This window comes from Balaenoptera ricei, chromosome 18 (assembly GCF_028023285.1).
Source record: "Balaenoptera ricei isolate mBalRic1 chromosome 18, mBalRic1.hap2, whole genome shotgun sequence".
Classification (NCBI taxonomy): domain Eukaryota; kingdom Metazoa; phylum Chordata; class Mammalia; order Artiodactyla; family Balaenopteridae; genus Balaenoptera; species Balaenoptera ricei.
In genome coordinates, this window is record NC_082656.1 from 1,351,776 (window position 1) to 1,369,652 (window position 17,877).

General features: G+C 42.4%; 1 protein-coding gene across 1 annotated transcript; it reads right to left on the reverse strand.

The window, feature by feature from the left end:
* Window positions 1-1,910: 1,910 nt before the first annotated feature.
* On the reverse strand, window positions 1,911-16,974 carry LOC132352581 (uncharacterized). The gene is made up of 3 exons (XM_059903154.1): window positions 16,879-16,974; window positions 3,236-3,493; window positions 1,911-2,991 (listed from the first exon to the last, which is right to left on the reverse strand). The coding sequence occupies exons 1-3, from the start codon at window positions 16,890-16,892 to the stop codon at window positions 2,658-2,660; spliced, it is 606 nt and encodes a 201-aa protein (XP_059759137.1). The 5' UTR covers window positions 16,893-16,974; the 3' UTR covers window positions 1,911-2,657.
* Window positions 16,975-17,877: the final 903 nt, after the last annotated feature.

Here is a 17,877-nt window from a genome sequence, read left to right on the forward strand (position 1 = left end):
CAACTAGAGAAAGCCTGTGGGTAGCAGCAAAGACCCACCGTAGCCAAAAATAAATTAAAAAAAAAAAACAAACATGTACACCAATGTTCGTAGCAGCACTATGTCCAACAGCCAAGACATGTAAGCAACCTAAATGTCCACTGACAGATGAATGGATAAAGAAGATGTGGTACATATATATAATGGAATACTACTCAGCCATAAAAAAGAATGAAATAATGCCATTTGCAGCAACAGATGAACCTAAAGATTATCATACTATGTGAAGTCAGAGGAAGACAAGTATCATATGATATCGCTTATATGCGGAATCTAAAAAAATGATACAAATGAACTTATTTATGAAATAGAAATAGACTCATAAACATAGAAAACAAACTTATGGTTACCAGAGGGGAAAGCGGGGGAGGGATAAATTATGAGTTTGGGATTAAAAGATACACACTACTATATATAAAACAGATAACCAACAAGGATCTACTATATAATACAGGGAACTATATTCAATATCTTATAATAACCTATAATGGAAAAGAATCTAAAAAAGAACATATATATATATATATATATATATAGGTATAACTGAATCACTTTGCTGTACACCTGAAACTAATGCAACTTTGTAAATCAACTATTTCAATAAATATAAAAAAAAAAAACTAACAATATTCAGACTAGCCACTTTTTTTTCTTTTGGCCACACTGCACGGCATGTGGGATCTTAGTTCTCCGACCAGGGATCGAACCCAGGCTCCCTGCAGTGGAAGCGCGGAGTCCTAACCACTGGAGTGCCGGGGAATTCCCCAGACTATCCACATTTTAAATGTTCAAGTCACATGTGGCTAGTGGCTACCGTATAAAGGCATCCCACGTGTAGGAGCAATGGTTAACCAGGACCCCCCATGGCTGAGAGGGAAATGTGTTGAGCTGTGGATAACAACAATAATATTGTAGAGCAGATTTTGGTTTGCAGAGACTTTCCCAAACATTATCTCATGCAGTCCTTGGAGCAACCCCATGAGATAATTATTTCCACCACCGTTTTGCAGTGAGAAAATCCAGGCTCCGAGAGGTGAAAGTGGTTGAGTAGGTAATGCAGCCAGCTCGTCTCCCCCGCCACCAAGGCATCTCATCTCCACACAACCTCCTGTTAAGCAGAGACCCTACAATCTAGGCGTCACTGAGGAACACAAAGCCCCTTTCATGAAGAATGCGAGGGCTATACCTCCTCAACCATTCTGGAAAACAACACCCCAAGAAGAAATGCTCACATTAAAGTGGTCAGAGGCCAGGGTCACTCAGACTTTAATGCTCATAAGAATTTCTTGATGGGCTTATTTAAAATGAATATTCCTGGGCCCCAAACCCAGACATTCTTATTCAGCAAAGCTGAGGTGGGAACTCAAGAATCTGCATTTTAATCAAGAGCCCCAGGGTCCTGATACAGGTGGTCCTAAGGCCCATGGGTTTCCATAGATGACCTGGGAGAGTGTGCAGGGCCTTGAAATAAGAGTCCTACTGGAGAATTCCCTGGCAGTCCAGTGGTTAGGAGGCCGTGCTTTCACCGCCGAGGTGCTGAGGGCACAGGTTCAATCCCTGGTGGGGGAACCAAGATCCTGCAAGCCGCGTGGCAAGGCCAAAAAAAAAAAAAGAAAAAAAAAAGAGTCTTACTGAAGAACTGAAATTCTTATCAGAAGGTTGTTTGACCTCAGGCAATTCCGGAATCCCGGAGAGGGAGCGGGTTCACAGAGGAAATCTGCAGTTAGCAAACACTCTGCTATAGAAGAGGATTTAATGCTAGGTTAAGATGATTGTCATGTATTGCATATAAAAGGAGGTTGTGCATTTTTCTCTAGTATATATTGATCAAATGTTTAGAAAAAGATTATCAAATAAATGTTACCACGTCATTCCACATTGGCACGTATTTATTTATATATACGTGTATCCACACAAAATGAATGAAAAACACCAAAATATTCATAGTTGTTATCACTCTACCTGACAGGGTTATGGATAATTTAAAAAATTTCTTCTTTCACTTTGATATTTTCTTCTGGATTTTGTGCAACACATGTTATTTTAATAAAAAATAAAACATTTCAGGAACTAAGTAATCATAAAGGTCTTGAAAGATCAGTCCAACTAGTAGTTACTTCTTTGTATAGATAAGGTCTTAGGAAAAGTTTACATTTGGTAGGTTTTTAAAAGATCCATGTTTTCTCACTTGGGTGATAAATGAATACGATTCATGTTCAGTATACTTGCACATTGAGTGTAAAATGGAAAAAGGTGGATCTGTCGGGTCCTCCAAGGCCGGGAGCTGCTTAAAGGAGTTTCTGTCCGTTGGCGCCGAGCCGCTGCGGGCACTCTGCATCTCGCATCAGGTAAGCAGAGATGGAGGAGCTGAGGCTCCAGGCTGCGGGGACCCGAGCGAGGGACAGGGCACCTCAAGTTCTTCTGACATCAAAGCCCAGGGGAGCCTGCTGCATCACGGGGCCAGGCAGATCTGAAAGCTAAGGGGCAAGACAACCCACAGCTGCCGACTTGGCACACAGGCAGCTCTACCCGCAAGCCAAGTGCTCTCTGTGTAAGATGCGAATGTGAGCGTGCGGGCATCACAGCTTCAAGGGAGACATCTGAATATGTGTGTAGCTTTATGTTTTTACATATAAATATATATAGAATGTATATTTTCCAGGAAGTGCAAGCACGTTTCTAAAGGCAGGAAAGCAGCTGCCTCCAGGCACCCTCTCCAGTTCTGGCAAGCACGGCACAGCCTTCCGGGGGGCACACGCTCCTCGCGGAGGGCCTGTGGGTGCCCCGCGGGCTGCGTCCTGCATTAGGTCCGGGTTTGGACCCGCCTTGTGTGCTCTTGGGCAGTTCCTGAGCTGCGCTGACAAGGATGCCAAGGGAAGGCGTCTTGAGCCGCCCTCGCTGGGACCCTGCCTGCGACCTTGGGCTCCCAGCCGGGCCTCAGGGTCTCCACACCTGAAAGAAAAAGGAAGAAGAGTCGTACTTACTTCGCAAGGTTTTTGTGAGCCTTCCATGCACTCATTCATGAGAAGTGCGGAGCCCTGACAGATGAGCAAAATGGAGAAAACTTTGCCAGAAATCCCAGCCCTGTGGGTGCCTAGCCGCCAGTTGCTAAGAGCCGGGAGGGCCAAGCACCCGGCGCTCACACCTCCGGCTTGTCCCCGCCGTGTCCCAGCCCACAGCTCTCCTCGAAGCTCACCTGCAGGTCCTAGCATTTACTCCAGTTCCAGCTTTTCTCCCTCTTCTTGGCGTCACCCCCTCCTCCTGGGCAGGTTTCATGGGAAGGTCAGGATCTAAGATGGTGGAAAGGGCTCTGATGGTCCCGCGTGGCCTCCACCCCAGCCGGCAGGCAGCGCGGCAGACGGAGCTGGGGGGACAGCAGGAGCCCCCGCGTCTTCCACGGCCAGGGGAGCAGGCCAAGTGCCTGGGCCTCGGGGACCACAGAGACCTAAGGACTCTGGACAAAGCAGGCGTAGAAAGAATGGGGAGGAATTGTGTGAGAATGGCTGAGCCACGTCAATCACTGCAAAACTGCCAGAAAAATTCTCATTTGATGAAACAGGAGAGTAACTATTCCTTCTGTTCCGTACAGTGGGAAGGTGCATTTCGCTCAACGGGACACAAAAATAAACTTTAAAGAAGGAAAAAGACACTGCACAGCATGAGCGAGCTGCTTCTGAAGGAGGTCCCTCCCGCCGCGTCGCACACGGGACCCAGAGCACTTGCGCTTGTGTAAAGTTCCATTCAGGGTGCTCGTCCTGACTGGACTCCCACGGCACCCCAGCCTCTACCACCTCCCCACCCCCTTTCCAGCACTGAGCTCCAGGCCCGGCTTCACCAGTCACGCTCCCACTGGCACCAGTCAGCGAGTGTGCTTTAGGAAGGAGGTCTGAGGGCCCTCTGCAGAGAGCGTTTGTCTGGCTTTGGGATCAGAGCAATGCCAGCCTCATAATATGAGTTGGGAAATGTTCTACTTTCTGGAAACATTTGTGTAGAGTTGGTCTTATTTCTTCCTTAAATGGATGGAAGAATACAGCAGTGGAACCATGTAGGCCTAGAGTTTTCTGTATGTAATAAGACATTCCTTCTCTTTTAAGAGGCTTTTATATCCTTCTGAGTGAGTATTCATCCACTTACTTAAACAGTGATTGAACTAGAACTGCTACATGCTTTGGGCCACATTGAAGGTCTCCAACCCAACAGTGTTAGAACCCAACTGAAGTGACATGGGCTCAACTTCTGAGGCACCTTAAAAAGCTCATTGGTCTCTAGATTGTTTGTGAGCTATTTTTGTTATGTAGTCTTAACAAAAGACACAAGGATTGGCTGAAAACAGCTACAATTCAGCACTCTATAACAGTTTAAAACCCAGATACCTGGCCAAGAAGCATATGAAAAGATGCTCAACATCACTCATCACTAGGTAAATGAAAATCTAAGCCATAATAAGATATCACTTTAATAGTGGGTGACCACTATTAAAACAAAACAAAACGAAATGAACGTGGGCTGTGGATCATTTGGGCATGCTCCCTCTACCTTTCTCTAGCTCACTGGCATCTCCCAGAAAAGAGCTCATACACTTGTCTGGAGCCCCAGTTTTTGCAACTGCTGCCCAGGGGACACCTCCAGATAGCCTGGCTCTGGTGGCCAGTGGGGCTCACACTTGCAGTCCCACAGGGCTGTATACATTGCATTCTTTTAAAAGCTGCTGCCTGAGGGTCTGGCTTCCAGTCAGCCTGAATCCAGGTGCTGAGACCCTCCCCTTTGGGACACGGACAGGTCTTGGCACACACCTTTTACTGGGAGCAAGTAAAAATATCATAGGCTGTTTGAGGTGCATGTAAATCAATGAACTGAGAACACACCCTCACGCCCTATACAAAAATAAACTCAACATAGCTTAAAGACTTAAATATAAGACATGACACCATAAAACTCCTAGAAGAAAACATAGGCAAAACATTCTCTTACATAAGTTGTACCAATGTTTTCTTAGGTCAGTCTGCCAACCCAATAGAAATAAAAGCAAAAATGGGACCTAATCAAACTTACAAGCTTTTGTACAGCAAAGGAAACCATAAACAAAATGAAAAGACAACCTACAGACTGGGAGAAAATATTTGCAAATGATGCGACTGACAAAGTATTAATTTCCAAGATACACAAACAGCTCATACAATTCAACAACAACAACAAAAACAAAAACAAACAACCCAGTCAAAAAATGGGCAGAAGGGCTTCTCTGGTGGCACAGTGGTTGAGAATCCTCCTGCCAATGCAGGGGACACGGGTTCGAGCCCTGGTCCGGGAAGATCCCACATGCCGTGGAGCAACCAAGCCCATGTGCCACAACTACTGAGCCTGCGTGCTAGAGCCTGTGAGCCACAACTACTGAGCCCACTTGCCACAACTACTGAAGCCTGCACGCCTAGAGTCCATGCTCCACAACGAGAAGCCACCACAATGAGAAGCCCGTGCACCGCAAGGAAGAGTAGCCCTGCTCACCACAACTAGAAAAAGCTCGTGTGCAGCAACAAAGACTCAACGCAGCCAAAAATAAACAAATAAATAAAAAGAAAAGAAAAGAAAACCCTGCTTCATTAAAAAAAAAAAAAACAAAACTTCATCTACTTAGTTTTTGCCTGTGCATTTTCTAGGCAGGCATTTAAAAAGAAAAAAAAAAAAACAATGGGCAGAAGACCTAAATAGACATTTCTCCAAAGAAGACATACAAATGGCCAACAGGCACATGAAAATGTACTCAACATTGCTAATTATTAGAGAAATGTAAATCAAAACTACAATGAGTTGCCATCTCACACCGGTCAGAATGGCCATCATTAAAAAATCTACAGGGGCTTCCCTGGTGGCACAGTGGCTAAGAATCCGCCTGCCAATGCAGGGGACACGGGTTCAAGCCCTGGCCTGGGAAGATCCCACATGCTGCAGAGCAACTAAGCCTGTGCACCACAACTATTGAGCCTGTGCTCTAGAGCCTGCGAGCCACAACTACTGAGCCCATGTGCCACAACTACTGAAGCCTGTGCGCCTAGAGTCCATGCTCTGCAACAAGAGAAGCCACCATGAGAAGCCCGCGCACTGCAACAAAGAGCAGTCCCCTCTCACCGCAACTAGAGAAAGCCTGCGCGTAGCAATGAAGACCCAATGCAGCCAAAAGTAAAAATAAATAAATAAGTTAAAGAAAAATCTACAAATAACAAATGCTGGAGAGGCTGTGGAGAAAAGGGAACACTCCTGCACTGTTGGTGGGAATGTATATTGGTGTAGGCACTGTGGAAAACAGTATGGAGAATAGTATGGAGGTTCTTCAAAAAGCTAAAAATAGAGTTGCCATATGATCCAGCAATCCCACTTCTGGACAAATATCTGGACAAAACTGTAATTCAAAAAGATACATGCACCGCAAGGTTCATAGCAGCACTATTTACAATAGGCAAGACACGGGGGGCTTCCCTGGTGGCGCAGTGGTTGAGAATCTGCCTGCCAATGCAGGGGACACGGGTTCGAGCCCTGGTCTGGGAAGATCCCACATGCCGCGGAGCAACTGGGCCCGTGAGCCACAAGTACTGAGCCTGCGTGTCTGGAGCCTGTGCTCCGCAACAAGAGAGGCCGAGATACTGAGAGGCCCGCGCACCGCGATGAAGAGTGGCCCCCGCTCGCCGCAGCTAGAGAAAGCCCTCGCACAGAAACGAAGACACAACACAGCCATAAATAAATAAATAAATAAATAAATTTATAAAAAAAAAAAAAAAAAATAGGCAAGACACGGAAACAACCTAAACGTCCATTGACAGACGAATGGATAAAGAAGATGTGGTACATACATACAATGGAATACTACTCAGCCATAAAAAAGAATGAAATAATGCTATTTTGCAGCAACATGGATAGACCTAGAGATTATCATACTAGGTGAAGTGGGTCAGAAAGAGAAAGACAAATACCATATGATATCACTTATATGTGGTATGACACATACAATGACACAAATGAACTTATCTACGAAACAGAAACAGACACACAGACATAGAGAACAGACTTGTGGTTGCCAAGGGGGAGGGGTGTGGGGGGAGGGATTGTTTGGGAGTTTGGGATTAGCAGATGCAAACTATTATATATAAAATGGATAAACAACAAGGTCCTACTGTAGAGCACAGGAAACTATATTCAATATCCTGTGATAAACCATAATAGAAAAGAATATGAAAAAGAATGTATATATACGTATAACTGAATCACTTTGCTGTACAGCAGAAATTAATTTACACAACATTGTAAGTCAACTATGCTTGAATAAAAAAAATAATAAGCTGTTTGGACAAGCACAAGATTTGAGAGACAGCCAAGAGCTGGGGCAGGGTTGAACAACAAATTTCACCTCCAGCATGAGGCCACTCCTTCAAGACTGGGAGAGGTAGTTGTTTTATCTACTGTACAGAAACCAACACAGAAAGTCAAGCAAAATGAAGAAACAGAGGAATATGTTCCAAATGAAAAAATAAGATAAAATCTCAGAAGGAAACTTAATGAAACAGAGATAAGTAATTTACCTGATAAAAAATTAAAACTAATGGTCATAAAGATGCTTACTGAACTGAAGAGAAGAATAGATGAACACAGTGAGAATTTCAACAGAGAGATGGAAAATATAAGAAAGTACCAAACAGAAGTAACAGAGCTGAAGAATATAATAACTGAAAAATACACTTAACGGTTCAACAGCAGACAAGATGAAGCAGTAGGAAGAATCAGTGAACATGAAGACAAGGCAGTGAAACTCAATCAGAGCAGCAAATAGAAGGAGAAAAATAACTTGTTACATACAAGGGAACCCCCATAAGACTATCAGCAGATTTTTCAGCAGAAAAAAACTTTTCAGGCCAGAAGGGAGTGTCATGATATATTCAAAGAGCTGAAAGGGGAAAAAACTTGCAACCAAGAATACTCCACCTGACAAAGTTATCATTCAGAATTGAAGGATAAAGAGTTTTCCAGAAAGCAAAAGCTCAAGGAGTTCATCACCATTAAACCAGCCTTAAAAGAAATGTTAAAGGGACTTCTTTAAGCTGGAAAGAAAGCTGTAAGACATTGAGGAAATTAAGAAAACAATCTCATTTACAATTGCATCAAAAAGAATAAAATACCTAGGAATAAATTCAACCAAGGAGGTCAAAGACCTACATACTGAAAACTATAAGACATTCAGAAAAGAAATTGAAGAAGACACAGCTAAATGGAAAAATATTCTATGCTCATGGATTAGAAGAATTAATATTGTTAAAATATCCATACTACCCAAAGCAATCCACAGATTAAAAGCAATCCCTATAAAAATTCCAATGGCATTTTTTACAGAAATAGAACAAACAATCCTAAAATTTGTATGGAACCACAAAAGAGCCTGAAGAGCCAAGCAATCTTGAGAAAGAAGAATGAAGCTGGAGGCATCATGCTCCCTGATTTGCCTATCTGGGATAAATCCCACTTGGCCATACTGTATAACTTTTTATACACTGTTGGATTTGATTTGCTAACATTTGTTAAAGATTTTTGCATCTATGCTTATGAGAAATATTAGTCTGTTGTTTTTCTTTCTTGTAATGTCTTTGTCTGGTTTGGGTATTAGGGTAATGCTGGCCTTACAGAATGAGTTAAGAAGTGTTCTCTCTTCTTCTATTTTCTGGAAGAGATTGTAGAGAATTTATATACTTTCTTCCTTAAGTGTTTGGTAGAATTCACCAGTGAACCCATGTGGGCCTGGTGCTTTCTGTTTTAGAAGGTTATTAGTTACTGATCCAATTCATTATAATAGACAAAGGTCCATTCAGATCATCTATTTCTTCTTGTGAGTTTTCATAGAGATTTACTTTTTAAACATTACTTTTAATTTCTAAAAGTAAATATATACTCATAAAAAATGTGGAAAACAAAAAAAGATGGAAATCACAATTATCCATTACTTTCCAACTCAGAAGAATTTGTTAATATTTTTGAATATTTCCTCCCAGAATGTTTGTGTGTATGTGTGCATATATTTTAAAAACATAATTGAATTACTTTATTTATAACATTTTATCCTTCCTTTAAATGTAACATTCTATTACCAGCATAGTTTTAGTCATTAAGAACTCTTAATAAACATTTTCCAAATTAGAAATGTTAACTTACATAACATCTCTGTGTTTCAGTTTTCTCATGTGTAAAATAGGTTCAATAATATACACATCTCATAGGACAGTTGTGAAAAATAAATGAGATAATGCATGCAAACATGTGTAAAGTACCTAGCATGTAGATTGTTAAAAATGGCCATAAATTCCTCCATCCTATGTGCATGCCCTTTTGTAGTGTGTCTTAGCTATAACCGACCAGGAAGTAAACTCTATTTCTCCACTTCCTTGATTCTTGGCATGGCTTTGTGACTTGCTTTGGCCAACAGAATGTGGCAAAAATGAAGTTGTGTAGCTAGTGAGCCAAGTGCTTACTATGCCTTGCAGCTTCTGGTCTGACTCTACTGGAACCCTGAGACCATGATGTGAAAGACACATGGCCCAGACAACAGCCATAGCCATCAGCTAGATAGGGAGGTGAAGTACCTTAGACCACCTAACCCCCTTCCTCCAAGCTGAGTTCTCAGATAACCACAATTACATGAGGGAAACCAGGCGAGACTGGAACTGCCTAGCTGAGACCAGCCCAAATAAAATGGTTGTTACTTTAGCTTCTAGGTTTTCAGGTGGTTGTTACACAGCAATAAAAAGATAACTGATACAGTGATGATTAAATATTATTATTATTACTGCCATATAAATCTAAAAGGTGAGACTATGATACTGGGATACTTATCTAAGCACTTTAAAATGTCTTTAAGCATTTAACACATATTTTACTGTCTCATATACATAAAGCAGAGTCTTAATATTCAGGCCATGGTGGACATCAATACCACAAAGAAATCTATTCACATACATTTCGTAATCCCAAAGAACTAACAAATAAATTACTGGAGATCTTTCTTCACGTGTAACCTTTTTTTTTTTTTTTTAATATTTTTTTGGGACTTCCCTGGTGGTCCAGTGGTTAAGACTCCACGCTCCCAACGCAGGAGGCCCGGGTTTGATTCCTGGTCAGGGAACTAGATCCCGCATGCCACAACTAAAAGATCCTGCATGCCTCAATTAAGACTCAGCGTAGCCAAATAAATAAAAGAATAAATAAATATTTTAAAAAAACACCATTTCCCACATGAAAATAAAAAATAAAAATATTTTTAAAATTTTATTTTTCTTGGCTGTGCCGCTTCCCAGGCATGAAGATCCCAACCAGGGATAGATCACACGCCCTGTGCAGTGGAAGCGTGAAATCTTAACCACTGGACCGTCTTAATCCCAAGATTAGTACATCTTTATTTGAATGTGCATGGTAGTGAATTGGCAGAAATGTATAATTAAGTAATTATGGCAGCAATGCTATTTTTTTCATGAAGTTTTCATGAAATCAGCTACCCTTGGGCAATAGAGGGAGTTGACGGGAAATTAGCCTCTTATTTTGTCCCCCTTGCCTCATTGCAAAATGAAACAGAATCTACAAGATGATGATGGTGATTACAATGGCTCACATTTGTTGAGTGCTTAGTATATATAGCAGACACTATGCCAACTATTTTAGATGCATTTATTCCTCATAACAGGTTATTTGGTATTCTGTTATCCTAATATGGATCAGGAATCTGAGTTGGAGCAGTTAAGTGATTCAAGATTAACCAGCTAGCAACTGAGCTGAAGTTTAAACTTAAGATCTATCTAACTTCAAAGCCTAAGCTTTTTAACCATTAATTAAGCTTTTTAGTTGCCTTCCACAACTTGCTTCTGGTAAATACACTGTTGACACTCTGCAGGTTCTTGAAGAATAGGCTATCTGTTTAAAAATCACTTTCAGGGGGCTTCCCTGGTGGCGCAGTGGTTAAGAATCCGCCTGCCAATGCCAGGAACAAGGGTTCGAGCCCTGGTCCTGGAAGATCCCACATGCCGTGGAGCAACTAAGCCTGTGCGCCACAACTACTGAGCCTGCGCTCTAGAGCCTGTGAGCCACAACTACTGAAGCCCGCGCGCCTAGAGCCTGTGCTCCGCAACAAGAGAAGCCACCGCGATGAGAGGCCCATGTACCGCAATGAAGAGTAGCCAGCCCCTGCTCGCCGCAACTAGAGAAAACCCACGTGCAGCAATGAAGACCCAACACAGCCAGAAATAAATAAAATAAAATAAATAAATTTTTATAAAAAATAATTTTCAATCTAATCATTTAAATGCTTAAAACAGGGGGTCACTTAAAAAAGTGAGAGATAATTTCAACTCTCTGAAAAGCAAATGTGACCCCACATTCTGTTTCATTGGCTTAAAATGTACTGTAAATGAGATAGTTCTGAGAACCAGGGAAGGGGTTAAAAAATGGACTCCCAAATCCCATACCTCAGAGTGTGTTGTAGTGGGAGTAGCCTTTAAAAAACGCTACCGAGGCTTCCCTGGTGGCGCAGTGGTTAAGAATCCGCCTGCCAATGCAGGGCACATGGGTTCGAGCCCTGGTCCGGGAAGATTCCACATGCCGCGGAGCAACTAAGCCCGTGCACCACAACTACTGAGCCTGCGCTCTAGAGCCTGCGAGCTACAACTGCTGAAGCCCGTGCGCCTAGAGCCCATGCTCTGCAACAAGAGAAGCCACTGCAATGAGAAGCCCGCACACTGCAACGAAGAGTAGCCCCCGCTCGCCGCAACTAGAGAAAGCCTGCGCGCAGCAACAAAGACCCAACGCAGCCAAAAATAAATAAATAAATAAATAAACAAAACAAAACAAAACAAAAAAACCGCTACCAACCACCCCGAGCTGTAATGCGAAGAATGACTAGAGATGACACAGCAAGACCACTTAGGAACATCAGGACTGGTTCATGGCAGCATTGCTTGTAGTGCTAATGCCAAGCAGGCACGTATGCTCATTTGTAAAAAATACACTTTTTAGGGTAATATAAAACAACCTATCTTCTAAGTAATAATTATACTGCCTCTAGGCTTAATTCTTGTAGGAATGGTTATGGAAATGCATATATTTTTTTCTACTCTTGGTAACAAGCAGATGCTTTACTGAGAGTGCTTACATACACCTTTTTCTGAAATAGAAACCCATAAATAAATATTGTGCTTATAAATGCCATACACCTGGTCTCCCACAGATGCACATGAAGGAAAAATTTGAAAAGTTTAATAAGGTCCCCAGAGAGGTTCAAATTTACAATCCACAACTTTTATCAAGAGTCAGAAAAATCTATAAAAAATATATTCTATTAAATCTTTTCCAGAAACATGTTTTGTACATATTCATGAATGCCTATTTTCCTGCCACCAGAAGCTGTCCTTAATCTCAGCATCAGAAATTGCCATGGAGCTATAGTCACTGACTAAGGAGTATTCTGTAAAACTTCACATTACATATTTCTGATTTTAATTAGGATAATTTACCTTTCTCTCAATTCGAAATGCCGGAATATGTTAAAAGAAAGAGGGAGAAAAGGAAAAGTGAAGAAAGCTTGATGACCTATTTTCACATACCTCAAATGTTCACTCTTTAAAAAAGTTTTCCGGTAAAACATATATAACATAAAATGTATGATTTTAACTAGTTTTAGGTGTACAATTCAGTAACAGTAAGTATATTCATAATGTTGTGCAACCATCACCACTGTCCTTTTCCAGAAATTTTCATTGTCCCAAACAGAAACTCTGTACCCACTAAATAATAACTCCTCAGTCCCATCTCCTGCCAGGCCCAGGTAACCTCTATTCTACTTTTTGTACCTATGAAGTTGCCAATTATAGGTGCCTCATATAAGTGGAATCATACAATATTTGCTCCTTTGTGTCTGGATTATTTCACTTGGCATAATGTTTTCAAGGTTCATCACTATGGTGGCAAGTACCAGTACTTCCTTCCTTTTTAAAAAAATTTTGTTTATTTATTTATTTATTTTTTGCTGCCTTGGGTCTTCGTTGCTGCGCACAGGCTTTCTCTAGTTGCGGAGAATGGGGGCTACTCTTCATTTTGGTGTGCAGGCTTCTCACTGCAGTGGCTTCTCTTGTTGCAAAGCACAGGCTCTAGGCACACGGGCTTCGGTAGTTGTGGCATGCGGGCTCAGTAGTTGTGGCACACAGTCTTAGTTACTCTGAGGCATGTGGGATCTTCCCGGACCAGGGATCGAACCTGTGTCCCCTGCATTGGCAGGCAGATTGTTAACCACTGTGCCACCAGGGAAGTCCACTTCATTCCTTTTTGAGGCTGCATAATATTCCATAGTATTTATATCCATTCATCTGTTGACACTTAGTTATTTCCACTTTTTGACTATTGTGAACAATGCTGCTATGAACATTGGTGTTCAAATAGCTGTTTCAGTCCCTGCTTTCAGTTCTTTTCAGTATATACCTGGAAGTGTAATACTCATTTGAGTAAATTCTGAAGAAAAAGAGAACGGATGCATACACTTAAATATTAAAACGTATGTTCAGAGCTGGACCTAGAAGGCCAAGTTGGGTGGATTGAGGGATGCCTGAAAAGCTACCTTAACTGTTCTATAATAAAACTATAGTTCCACTGACTCAAGGTATTGGGAAATTCTGTTTTGATGAGAGCTTATTATTTGGAAAGGTTCAAAATGAGAGCTTATATCTAAGAAACTAAACCTCCCCAATATCACCAATAAAAGGTTGTGAGCTTCTTCATTTCCACAGTTTCAATGTTTTCCCTTTAACTGATTGACTAGAGTGCCCTCATGTGTCTGTATTTTTATACTACAGTGGTTTTGAAAAAGATTTAATATTGGAATCAGAACTGGGGAGGAAATTTAAGTATCATCGTTTAAAAAGTTGACTGCATGCAAGGTCCCACCCCTAAGCATCTTAAAAAAAATTTTTTTTTAGTGATGTAAATCACATGCATAAAAGACAATCTAAAATGTATAGCTACAATGTAAAGAATGAGAAACCACACCCCTTTTAGTGAGAAAGAGTACATTACTAGTGCCTTAGAAACTCCCTGGATGCCCTTCATAAATTGCATGAAGCTTACTCAGAGGTAACACTGTCCCGAATTTAGTGTTTTCATCCCCTTGCTTCTCGTTATAGTTTTAACACTTGTGTTTGCTTCCCCATATAGTATTTTTTGGGGGGGGGGGTACGTTCCTATTTTTGAACTTTTCATAGATTGAATCTTATTGTGTTTTCTGTGACTTGCTTTTTTTATTCTACCTTTTCAGAAAGCATGTTGATTCATTTGTTCACTTTCAAGTCTTCATGGTACTCCACTTTATAAATAGTCTTGATATTCAGATTGTTTCTAGTTATTATGAATAAAGATTTTAGAACATTATTCAACATGTTGCCTGGTGCTCATGTGTAGCAGTTCCCCTAGGGTATACTAATAGGAGTGCAATACATGAGTCTTAAGGGGTGCGCATATCTAGTCTTTCCAGGTAATGCCGTTTTTTCCAAAGTGGATGAGAGTAGCCCATAATAATTCCCTTTCCTCCAAATTCTTGCCAGCACTTGGTCATCAGACTTTTACATTCCCGCCAATCTAGTAGAGTGAAATGTTATCTCACTGTGGTTTAAATGTGCATTATGATTATTCATAAGGTTGGGCATCTTTTCCATGTTTCCATGTAATTTGTGTTTTCTCTCCTATGAAATGCCTATCACGTGTTTTCCCACTTTTCTATTGGATTGTCTTTTCCTTACTGACTCATAGGCATTCGTTTTTTCTTTAAGGTGCTATTTTTTAAAAAGAGCAAGAAATAACATTCATGGAGAAGAGTATGCACAACACAAAAGCACTGTTTAAACAATAATTTAAAATCAAACAACTGTGTAACCACCACCTAGGTCAAAAAACAGAATGTTCTCAACGCTCCAGAAGCACCTCCTCTGACCCTCCCTGGTCACAGTCCCCTTCTTTGCTCAGAGGTAACTACCATTCTGACTTTTGTAGTAATTACTTCATTGCTTTTCTCTTTATAACTACATCACCTGGAAATGCATCCTGAACAACATAGTTTAGTACTGCCTACTTCTGGATGTTGAAATGGATTCCCACAGTAAATATTCCTTTGTCTTCGGCTTCTTACACCCAGAACTATGTTTGCGAATTTCATGCTGTTTCATGTAGCTACTGGTTGGCCAAAAAATTCCTTCAGTTTTTAAGCAAAAATAAAAGACGCATTTCTCATTTTCACCAAGAACTTTATTGAGCAACCTATTCACCCTTTTGTTCCACTACCTTCTGCCATTTTTCAGGCAACTTCATAATTCCATCTTCCCAAAACTTTTTATCTTTTTGAGCAAAGAACTTTTCCGGGTGCCTTTCACAGCCTTCCAGGGAATTGAAATTTTTTCCATTAAGAGAATTTTGTAAAGACCGAAATAAATGGAAATCCGAAGGTGCAATCAATGTCTGGTGAAAACGGCGGATGAATCAGAACTTCCCAGCCAAGCTGTAACAGTTTTTGCCTGGTCATCAAAGACACATGCAGCCTTGCATTATGCTGATGGAAGATTATGCATTTTTTGTTGACTAATTCCAGACATTTTTCTTCGAGTGCTCCTTTCAGTTGGTCTAATTGGGAGCAGTAGTTGTTGAAATTGTTTGGTTTTTCTGGAAGGAGCTCACAGTAGAGGACTCCCTTCCAATCCCACCATATACACGACATCACCTTCTTTGGATGAAGACTGGCCTTTGGTGTGGTTGGTGGTGGTTCATTTCGCTTGCCCCACGATCTCTTCCATTCCACATTATTGTACAGTATCCGCTTTTCACCGCCCGTCACAATTTGTTTTAAAAACAGAATGTTTTCGTTATCTTTAAGTAGAGAATCGCATGCGGAAATATGGTCAAGAATGTGTCTTTCGCTTAACTTACGTGGAACCCAGACATCAAAGCGATTCGCATAACCCAGCTGGTGCAAAGGATTTTCAACGCTTGATCTGGATATTTTGAGTATGCTGTCTATCTCCCGCATGGTATAACATTGATTGTCCTCCATTAATGTCTCGATTTGACTGCTATCAACTTCAACTGGTCTAACCCAAGCGACGAATTTTGCAAACCACTTTTTTTTTTTTGGTAAGTTTTCTTTCTTTTTTTTTTTTTTAATAGATTTATTTATTTTTATTTATTTATTTTTGGCTGCGTTGGGTCTTCATTTCTGCACACGGGCTTTCTCTAGTTGCGGCGAGCGGGGGCTACTCTTCATTGTGGTGCGCAGGCTTCTCATTGCGGTGGCTTCTCTTGTTGCGGAGCACAGGCTCTAGGTGCGCGGGCTTCAGTAGTTGTGGCACACGGGCTCTAGAGCGCAGGCTCAGTAGTTGTGGCGCATGAGCTTAGTTGCTTTGCAGCATGTGGGATCTTCCCGGACCAGGGCTCGAACCCGTGTTCCCTGCATTGGCAGGTGGATTCTTCACCACTGCGCCACCAGGGAAGCCCTGCAAACCACTTTTGACACGTTTGATCCGTCACAGCACCGTCTGCATATGCTGCACAAATCTTTTTGTGCGTTTCAGCTACATTTTTACCTTTCTTGAAATAATAAAGCATAACATGCCGAAAATATTGCCTTTTTTCCTTCCACCTTCAACATTAAGATGGCTACACAAAAATTCACCAATTTTTATAAGTCTTTTTTTAAATGCATGCTGATATGACAGCTGTCACATACAATCTAACAAAACTGTTTCCAATGAAGTGAAAGACAACCAGGCACTGCTAGAGACAGCTTACCGGAAAAAACGCATGAACTTCTTTGCCACCTCAACCGTCTGTTCATCCTGGTTGCGTATGCCACCCACTGCTGTTGGGTGGTTGTGCTGCTGCACGGTCTACCACAATTCACTGAAGTATCGTCGCCTCGGACACTTGCAGGGGTTTCCAGAGTTCGTCCTTATTAACGACACAGCCAGGAATATTCCTGTAGCGTCTGCGGGTGTCCTTGAGCCAGGTTTTCTCTAGGGTAAATACCACAGAGCGGAATTGTTAGATCGGAAGTACACGCACCTTCACCTCTGCTTCACAACCCTCAACCGCCCAGAGTGGGCGCACGGCCTACGCCGCCGCCAGCGTCAGAGGATCCCCGCGGTCCACCCACGGCGGTCAGAGCGTCTCATTTCCGCCAAGCCAGCGGGTGCGGTGTGTCTAGAATACAACCAGCCTAAGCCGGTCCCTGTGGTTTTAACGCGTCCCCGGGTTAGCACTGCGCCCAAACGCCTTCTGCGTTGACCGGCCACCTGGCTTCCTCTGTTTTAAAGCACTTGCCCAACTCTTCTGCCCACTTCCCACCGGGATGTCTGTGCTTTTCTCCAGGAGTCCTTGGGCCTCCCGGACACTAGCTTTCCAGCCACCACACGCCTGTCGGGCGTCTCCTCCGGGCCTGCCGCTTCTTTCTCTGAGAAGTTTTTTTTTTCTTTTTTTTTCACTTTAGTCAGATTTGCCAGCCTTCCCCCGTTAGGGCTTGTAGTACCACGCAACCCACCCCTTGGCCGTGAAGGCAGCCCACGGTTATTCCGAGCGCGCCCTCACCCTTACCTTCCGTAACCCGTCGTCCGCCTCCCTCAGGCAGCCCCTCCGCGCGCGAGCCCGCCCCTCAGCGTCTCGCCCGCGACGCCGGCGCCCGCCCTTTCCCAGGACGCAACGCGCAGGCGCGCCCGCCGGCCCCCCCCCGCACCGCCTAGTGCGCCTGCGCCGAGAGACGCCCCGCCCCCAAGCCGGTCGTCTATAAATTCT

What these genes read in the sequence shown, in the direction of transcription:
- LOC132352581 (XM_059903154.1), bottom strand. An exon ending in GTAAATGCTAGGACCTGCAG is followed by an intron (nt 2,992 to 3,235) that starts GTGAGCTTCGAG and finishes TTTTTCTTTCAG; the next exon opens with GTGTGGAGACCCTGAGGCCC.